The 10,022-nt window shown below is 35.1% G+C and overlaps 1 protein-coding gene across 1 annotated transcript; it reads left to right on the forward strand.

The window, feature by feature from the left end:
- The first annotated feature begins 206 nt into the window (after positions 1-206).
- On the forward strand, positions 207-3,335 carry LOC131158397 (putative RING-H2 finger protein ATL21A). The gene is made up of 2 exons (XM_058113244.1): positions 207-932; positions 2,741-3,335. The coding sequence occupies exons 1-2, from the start codon at positions 236-238 to the stop codon at positions 3,226-3,228; spliced, it is 1,185 nt and encodes a 394-aa protein (XP_057969227.1). The 5' UTR covers positions 207-235; the 3' UTR covers positions 3,229-3,335.
- Positions 3,336-10,022: the final 6,687 nt, after the last annotated feature.

Raw genomic sequence — 10,022 nt, forward strand, 5'->3', positions numbered from 1 at the left:
TTTTAAATTTATTTAATAATCAAATATCTTCTAAGATTGCTTTGTAAATGCAAATTTTAATAGAAAGGCATAGAACCTTCTAAAGTCTCCACTTGGCAATTCACCATTGCATAGAAGAGACCGATTGTAGAAATTTCACACCTCACGGTTCCATAGAACCACTCTCTCTCATGTGGAGTATACCATAATCCCTAACATCACAAAATTTAACGGGTAAACATTAATTTTGTAGCAAATGGGTACCTTAGAAGCTTTCTTCTTCCTCTCCTTCTACTCCCTCTCCACCGCAAACGCCGGTCAGCCCACCTGCTCCACCACGTCCTGCCATAAAACCGGACTGCCGGTCCGGTTCCCATTCCACCTCAAAAAAACCTCCCGGCCTGACCGCTGTGGCTACCCCGGCTTCGCCCTCTCCTGCAATGACCGGAGCCAGACCGTCCTCACCCTCCCTGCCTCCGGCGACTTCGCCGTCAAGCGCATCCACTACGCCTCCCAGACAATCCGGATTGCCGACACAGACTCCTGCCTCCCGGCCCGGATCCTCCGACTCAGCCTCTCCGGTTCGCCCTTCAAGCCCGTCTACACCATGAACTACACTTTCCTGAACTGTTCCAGCGGCGCCGTTTTGAACTCTTGGCTGAGCTGGCTCGTGCCGGTTCCGTGCCTGAGCAGGCCCAACCACACGGTCCTGGTGGCGCCGTACAAGCCCGTGGGTAATTCGGGTCTGGAGGGATGTCGCCGGGTGGCCACGGTTCCGGTTCCGGTTCAGCGGGCGGTCTACGAATACGGGCGCCCGTCTGAAATTGCGAGTGCAGATCTTCAGCTCAGGTGGGATGAACCCGATTGCAGAGCGTGCGAAGAGAAGCGTGCCATTTGCGGGTTCAAAAGCAATTCGAGTCTTGAAATTGGGTGCTCGGGTGCTCCACACTCCGGTAAGTTTTTTTTTTTTTTCCCTAATTTTTAAATTTAGGTAATAATATCAAATTTAATTTCACTCTGCTATCAGATCTTAATAAATATAAATTATTGAAAAATAATCGTAAAAAGTATAATAGCATAATAATTTATTTAAATGGATTTCTTTAATTTTAATTTTATGGCATGGATTTTTAAGGGTTCTTCTCATTTAAAAAAAGAAAAAAAAAAAAAAAAGTCATTGATTGGGTGGATTGTTTCAAAATGGTAAGAGCCATGAGCTGTGCTTTTCTTTCAATCAATTGGTCAACTTCGTGTTGGACATTCTATATTTATTTAATTTCTGCAAAAGTTGGTATAGTCTAAATTTACACAAAAGTCCCTAGTTATTTTTATTTTATTTTCCGTGGGTATTTTTTTTAAGAAGAGCTTAATTGGTAAATTTATTGCAAATAAAATTACGATAAAGCAAGCTATAATTATAATATTTGAATTATTTTATTTTATTTAAGGTATTGTTCGGAATTTGAAAAACATTTGATTGTCGAGAAAAAAAAAAAAAAAAACATCAAATTAATGAATAAAAATTTGGTTTCCTATATCTGGAAACATTATCCTCTCCCCAAAACGATACTTTATTAGAGTTTGCAATGTCTAAGCTTATAAGCCCTCTGGATCTCCTAACCATTTCCGATGTGGGACACAAGCACCCTGCCTACCTCTTGGAAACTTGGCGTGAGTTGAATCGAGTCAGGTTGGCTTTGATACGAGGTGTTTCGAGCCGAATATTTCATAAAAAAATAATTATTTTTTCTTGTTTGAATATTAATAAAAAAAGATAAGTAGAATAAAATATAAAATAAATTAATGAATTCTTCTTTGCATGTTATTAATTATTATTTTATTATTATTTTTAATACAAAAGTGTTCAATGCCATTTTAGCACTTACCAATCCATAGGTATCGGAATTAGAATAGTTGATTTTCATTCCTAACATTTGTTTTATGGTAATCTTATTCCAATTCTCATTTCATGTAGATATGGGATTCTCCTTTTTACTTACATTTTGATTCCTAAATTTTACTTTGGAATCAAATCATAATTCCTGAAAACACAATATTTATTATAATATGATATTTTATATAACACAATATATATTACATAAATTTAAAAATAATATTAATATTATGATAATATTATTAATATTTAAAATAGTATTATATTTTCATATATAAATATTAAACCATAATTATTAATATTTTTATTATTTATAATAACATTATAATATATAAAAATTAATAGGATAATATTAGATGTTAAAATATATGGTGGTATGATTACTGATTTATTTTACTGCTATTCATAATCTTAAAAATAAAATAAAATATCTATTACTATCATCAATTATAAATATTTAATAATAATAATACAATGTAAAAAAATATATTTAATACAGTTATATATTAAATAGAAAAAGTCACATATATATTATAATACAATATAAAAAATATATTATATAAATATAAAAAATAAAACTAAACTCATTTCTGAAGCCTATGTCTATATATACCAAACACTATAATACAATTTCAATTTCGATTTTGTGTGCAACAAAACATGAAAGGGGGATTTGACATTCCGTTTTCGATTCTAGTGAATTTCGATTTCGGTTTCAATTCTGAAATAAATGCTACCTAAGTTATAGCTTCTATTTGGAAGTCATTTAAAACGAACAAACACCCTCGAAATTAATATTTAATATAATTTTTTATTATTAGTATCTAAATAAATTTTCACCGAATTAATTAAATAATTGAATTGCAGGCCTCCCAAGGAGTGCAAAATATGGCATAATCATAGGTGTGGGGATTCCTGGGCTGGTCTGCCTAATTGGGCTTGCATGCTACTCATGCAGCAAACTTCGGGCCTTCGGCCGGCCCAATCACCACCTCGACCCCGAGCTATCCCCTGCCCTCGCCACACCACCACCCGCCACCGTCGCCCGTGGCCTCGATGGCCCTACCATCGACTCCTTCCCGAAGATGGTGCTCGGCGACAGCCGGAGAATGCCCGAGCGGACGAGCGACGGTGGCGCGTGCCCCATATGCTTGTCCGAGTACCAGCCCAAAGAGACCCTCAGGACCATACCGGAGTGCAACCACTACTTCCATGCCAATTGCATAGATGAGTGGCTCAAGATGAACGCCACCTGCCCTCTTTGCCGGAACACGCCGGAGGGCTCCTCCAGAGTCACCTCTTGCTCCTCGTCGGCATCACCATCATCGTCGTTGTCGCCGTCATCGTCGCCATGATCACTGGTTGCAAGTACATAGAGAAATGTAGTTTTGTATATGTATGATGATCAGTTAAAGTACGTGACTACTTTGAGTAATGTTAAAATACTAAAATTTGTGTGGTATTTTTGTTTCTATTGCCATGGCAACTTTTAGAGCTCGGAAGCTATTAGGGATAGGAAAGGAAAGGAAAATATTAAAAGTTCTATGTTTGGTTATTGAGAAAGTATGAAAGAAAGTGAAAATTATACTAAATTCGTGAATAAAATTTTGATTTCACACATCATTAATATTTAATTTTTTTTTATTTTTAATCATATAAAAACAAACTTTAATTTTTAATAAAATTTAATATAAAAGAAAAATATAATAAAAAATTAGTTTCATCCTTATTTCCCTTTCATTTCATTTTCTTAAGTAAAATCTTTGATCCAAACAGACCTTAAGTGTCTGTTTGTAACTTGAAAAATCTTTAGAAAAGGAAAGGAAAATAATACATGAAGGAATATAATTTTTCATATTTGGTTATCAAGGAAAGTAAGAAAGAAAACAAAAAATATATCAAATTAATCAATAAAAATAAGATTTTCACACGATTTACATTTGATTTTTCCTAACGTCTAACCATATAAAATAAATTTTCATTTTATTAATATTTAGTATTGAGAAAAAAAATAGTAAAAAACGAATTTCCTCCTTATTTTTCTTTCACTTCCTATACTTTTTTGGACCAAAATTTTTTATCCAAACAAGTTCTAGGAGAAGTTTGCAATTCCAAAATTCATTAATAATGATAATTATGATGTTCAATATCAAATTCACCTTTTTCTGTTCATTGTCCTTAGATCTCCTTTTTTTTTTTTGTTGATTGGGAGAATTATTGAAATTAAGTCACCTAACAGGAGTGCTTGTTTAGTTATGAAAATTGATGTTTATTTTCTATTAAAAGTTCCTAGTGTTATTTTCTATCAAAAGTTTCCCATGTAAATATTAAAAAAATTAAAAATCGAGTGACGTTTTATTTATTTTTTAAGTAAAAAATTTATTTTCACAATTAAATAGACCTAAAATTTTAATTTTCTTTTTATTATAAATTAATATCATTATGTATTTGAGAGTTTAGATTTCAGGTTTTAAATTTAAATTTGTATGGATTTGAATACAACTTTATGATTTTGTACTCCATTTTATCCAATTACATATAAATCCAAACTAAAAGCACGAAATTCATGTTCTTAAAGAAACCTTGTTCTATGTTTGAGAGTTTAAAAATTTGAATTTGGACCTTGCATTTGAATTTGTAAAAATTTGGATAAAATCCAATATAAAACTACAATAAATTTCATTTAAATTTATACAAATCTAGCAATAATAACAAGCCTTAAGACCCATTAGTAGAAGTTGGTTACGTAAATCTTTTTCCACCCGTTCACATGGTTGAGGGTAGTTCTGTTGAATATCTTAAGAGTTATTAAATCGTTGATCACTAATTCATTCCATGTTATTTTAAGTTTACCTCTACCTCTTCTACTACAAGTAACAATAAATAACTCATTCCGCCTCACTAGTGTGCCCATTGGCCTACATTTTAAATACCTAAACTATCTAAGTTGTACCTCTTCCCTTATCGTATCTTCTACCGATATTATGTCTAGCTTATTACAAGTACGAGTTCCTTAATTTATCCTTTAATATTATACTATTCATCCACTTTAGAAGTCGCATTTGGACAACTTATTTCTTAGCTATCCAACACTCTCATCCATTGTACATGACTAGTCTTATAGTTGTCCTATAAAACTTTCCTTTTGATAAGGGTATTTTACAATCACATAGCACACTCCAAGCACTCCTATACTTTACCTAACTTGTTTTAATTTTATGTATTATATCCTCTTTAATTTCTTGTCTAACTTGTATAATAGATCCAAGGTATCGAAATCTACTAGTGTTATTAATTTATCGATTATCAAATCTAATTTTATCTTTGATATTCCTCCTTATGTGGTCAAGATTATAGTTTATACTTTTATTAATTAAAACATGTTGTTTATGGTGTGGCTCTTATACTTCGGAAGTCTATAAATAAAGGGAAAAATATATGAATGTGGTAAAGTTTAAAGACTCGTCAACAAGTGGACAGAATCGTCGACGATCGGCCTTCTTTGGCTCGTCGACAAGTACCCTATTCTCGTCGACAAGTGGACACTGGGCTGCGAGAAAGAATTTAAATTTTGAATTTGAACGTTGCAGTCGTTGGGTATTCGGAGGGAAACGTCCGAGGGGTTGATATATATGTCATTCTGGGCATATTTCAACATGTAAAAAAGTAAAAGAGGGTGAGAGAAAGAGAGAAGATCATTGTATTGTGAGACTTTGATTTTCATAGTGAATCTCTTATCGATTGCTCCCATGGATGTAGGCTTTACCGAACCATGTAATTCCTGGTGTCGTTGCCTTTATTATTACTCTCTTTATATTGCAATGATTGTGGAATGTTTTCTTTTTATCACTATTTTGTTTGTTGCAAGTATGTTTGTGTGATTTTTATATAATGTTCATTCCGCTGCGCATTGTTGGGAGAGGCCGCCCTTATTTTTTACAACAATTGGTATTAGAGCGTGTTGTATGGCCTCCGAATTTAAGGATCTCGTTTTGTAATAAGACATGGTGAATGTTTATACATAATCTCAACTGGATAGCATGGATGCAACGACTTGGAATGAATTGGGAGCAATCATTTGTCTTTGTTTAGCTAAGGATGTGTTGTATCTCGTCATGGATGAGAATTTTCTGGCATTAGTTTGGTGAAAACGAGAATGCCAATATATGTCTAAGGGTTCATCAAAATTTGCAAGTGTAAGGAGAAAGACTCAGAATGTAGTGTTGGAGATATGCTATGTGTTTCATTGGGTTAGAGTGCCTCGCGGGTGATTCTTGAATCTTAGTCACCAGATGCTTTTGTCCTAGAAAATGGTTTGATACCGACATGTCAGTTTATACTGGTTGTATTTTGATGGAAAATGATATTTTATGCAAAATATTTGTTATTGGAGATGTCAGAATCAAAATGTATGATGGTGTTGTAAAAGTCATATGTGATGTAAAGCATGAATCAGGTATAAGGAAGAATGGTATTTTCATTGGAAATTTTAGACCGTAATGGATATTGTTACAAGTCTGGATACAAAAAAATGAAAATGTGTGGTAACTCGATAGTAATGAAAGGGGATAAAGTAGCAGGAAACATCTTTGCACTACGGGATGTTACAGTTGTAGGTGGAGTTGCAACTGTTGAGTCTGAGTTGGGTTTCTTGTGGCATATGCAGTTAGAGCATATCGGTGACTACGTGAATTCATATGTTTGAGAACCAATGATGATAGCATCAGGGGATAGACATATGTTTTTCGTGGGATTATCACGAAGGGTCTTGGTGTACTTCATGTAGTGGCTAAGGTGAAGAACCAGACCGGGAGAGAGATTCTTAAGTCAAACATTGGGGTTGAGTACGCTGGTTTTGTTCAAAAAGTTTTGTGAGCAGGGCAGATTATATACAGGGCTTGTAAGGCACTTCTTGGTGAAGTCAGTGAGAATGAAGCGTTTCTCGTGTAATCAATCGCCAAAGGTATTGCTAGATGAGAAAGTTGCAGGTGAATAGTGGGCAGGTTTTGCGGTAGACTACTCGATTGTGAGTGGATGTCTATTGGTGCACTATTCTAGTGATGGAGGATCTATGCTTGGTGTTGTGTCTGGACAACACATCTTTCTGGGTTATAAGAAAGGTGGGTGCAAGTTAGGTGATCCTATGGCAAACAAAGGGGTGATTGAGGACATGACTTTTAGTGATAAAGTCATGGGGCAGCATACTTAGGTAAAGGAAGAGAAACAAATGTCAGAAAATTGCAGTAGCATCAATCATGTTATTCAAGTGAAGTTAGGCACTCAGGATAGAAATGCGTGGAGTTCTATCTCGGGTCAACATTATCATGGTTTGAATGGGCGTGTGATGTAGGTGGAGCAACAGACTCAGGGCAAAGATGACATTGTTCATATTATAGGGAGTTTTCAGCTCGGGAGACCAGCAGGTTCACGATGGGCTCATATGTACTATCAGACAACTACTCAGGAATGTGAGTTGGTGAGGCTTTTAGTGTGGAAAAGGGTGATAGGATGCTGTAGAGTGATGTATCTGTTGTGTGTGAATGACATGTTATTGGTTTGAAAGGCTTTGATTGAGGCTAATGAGTTGGATTTTTCTTGGGAAAGTTTTAACATGAATGTGTTGGGTACAACCAAGATGGATCTTGGTTTGCTGATTTGCTTGAACAAAACTGTAGGGAGATTGGTGCTATCTCAGGGTGGTTTTGTAGACAGGGCTATAGGGAGATTGGTGTTATCTTAGGGTGACTTTGTGAATAGAGCTATGGGAATATTGGTGTTATCTCAGGGTGGCTTTGTAAGAACCCGACCTGATAATTTTGAATTGAAATAAATAAGAAAATGGGGAGGAATTTAAAAAGGAAAAATCAGCAGCGCTTGTTGACGAGGCTCCTTCTATTGTCGACGAAGTCCCTTCTATAGCTTGGCGGCAAAATTCAGAGGTTCGTCGACAAGAGGATGCCAAGGGATTTTGGGAATGCTGAAATCTCAAGCTCGTTGACGAGGCCAACTCCGTCGTCGACGAACTCCCTTCTTATGGTCGTCGACGAGGACGTTGTCTCGTCGATGAGGCTGGCCGGATCAACTAAGTTATAAATATCTATTTCATTTCTTAATGGAGAAGAAACCAAAATCCTCTCTCTCTCTCTCTCTCTCTGTAACTCGAACCAACTCTCTCTTTCTCTCAGATTCGAGTTATCTATTACCCGAATCGATGATTCGACGTTGCTACATGGATCAGGGGAGGAATCTCTACGGTTATAGCGGATTAGATCTTCATTTTGAGGATTCTTGGGTTTTGTCCTGAAATCGAGGTAAAGGTCCGATTTCATTTTTGGTTTGGTAGATATGTAGTAGATAGGATTGTATTGAAGTTGTGTTCTTTGATTCTTAGGTTTTGGGAACTTGGTTTGCTGTTTTGGAGCCGTTTATTTCGTGTTTTGGTTTTCAGGGAAAGGTGAGGAGTTTTTGTTTACATCAGTTATTTTGTAATGTGAATTGGTAAAACTATGCTTTACGATTCTATAGATGTTTTGATTAATTATTTGGGAAAATCTATCGAGTGAAATTACGGGATTTTCAGGTTTACAGTTTTTGGGAAAATTGAGGTTTCGGGTATCATCTCTATTTCTGTTGGAAAACTTTATATTGATATAAATTGTAATATAGAGATGATCGTACCTTTGATTATGTTAAATTGTATTTTTGAATTATCTGTTATGTGATTATTTGTTTACCTAAATAAGTGTGGAATGAGATGATGAATTGAATGATGTGCTTTATGGAAAAGCGTGCTAGTTAACTACTATAAGGTGTCAGTTGTTGAAATGAGATATAAAAACGTGAGTTCCAAAATGTTCCAAGTTTTGTGAAAATGCCGATTCGGAATAAAAATGAAAGCCTAGGACAATCGAAGTGTGTCGGTTAACTACGAAAGGTTGAGATATGAGGTGTGACGGAATAATACAATAGGCAGCTGAGTCGGTTAACTACCGTAGACTCAAATATCCGGCTTTTGCCAAAAAGTGTGCAATACCACTAGACAGACCGGTTTATACCGAAGGGTGTGAGAACACCAGATTTGCACCGGTTCAACGCTGTGGGGGCTTATGCTATGTCAGGTTATCGGGGGCACTAGCTTTTGTCGAAGGGTGTGAAATACCACTAGACAGGCTGGCATAGGCCAAAGAGTATGACGACACTAGATCGTATTGCTTTGTATTGTATGTGTAGTAACCGGAAAAAATATATATATAATAATAATAATAATAATAAAATAATAAAATAAAATAAATTAATTAAATTAATAAGTAAAATGAACAGTATGATAAGGAACAAATATATATATATATAAATATTAAAGCATGTATATATATATATATATATATATATGTGTGTGTGTGTGTGTGTGTGTGTATATATATATATAAAAGGTATGAAAGTTTCTTAAAGAAGCTTTACTTTACTTTACTTTATTTAAGGTTTATTATATATATATATATATTATTAAATTAGCACAAGCTTCTTTAAGAAGCTTTGGAAATCAAATTTTGGATATTTTTTTGGAAGTGCTCTCTCTCTCTCTCTCTCTCTCTCTCTCTCTCTCTCTCTCTCTCCTACGACTCTCTCTCTTCGATTCCGGGCTAGTTTTACGCCGGATCGACAAACCGAAACCACCACGACGCTCCTGGCGAAGTTCTCTACAAGTCTGCCGGAACGGATCGTCAGGAAAACGAAGTTGGATTTCATCCCAAATCCAAGGTAAGGATTTATATTCAATATTTGGATTTTTGACAGTTGAAGAAAGTAATATACGCGTAAAAATACTGAACTTTAATACTGAAAATTTTCAGTTCCAGGGTATTGATTGGGAACGTTGGGAATCATCCCTAAGTTGAGGTAAGATTTTTAAGTCGAATTTGACTTAGTGGTAGTTATAGAAAATATTGTACGTACGAAAATACTAAACTTTAATTCTGCGAGTTTTCATTTTCAGGGTATTGAGTTGAGAACCTTGCGAGTACGAGGAAGATTTTCTTAGGGGCTTTTCAGGAATCAGGTAAGGGGATAAACTAAGTTAGTTTTGTTTTGAGAAAATGTATGTATATATATAGCATCTGGTTTCAGGAAAAATAAATATATTTATATATAT

Source organism: Malania oleifera, chromosome 6 (genome assembly GCF_029873635.1).
Source record: "Malania oleifera isolate guangnan ecotype guangnan chromosome 6, ASM2987363v1, whole genome shotgun sequence".
Taxonomy (NCBI): Eukaryota; Viridiplantae; Streptophyta; class Magnoliopsida; order Santalales; family Ximeniaceae; genus Malania; species Malania oleifera.

Coding starts and splice junctions, on each gene's coding strand:
- LOC131158397 (XM_058113244.1), top strand. CDS start 236: ATGGGTACCTTAGAAGCTTTCTTCTTCCTCTCCTTCTACTCCCTCTCC. Junction 933..2,740: donor CTCGGGTGCTCCACACTCCG/GTAAGTTTTTTT, acceptor ATTGAATTGCAG/GCCTCCCAAGGAGTGCAAAA.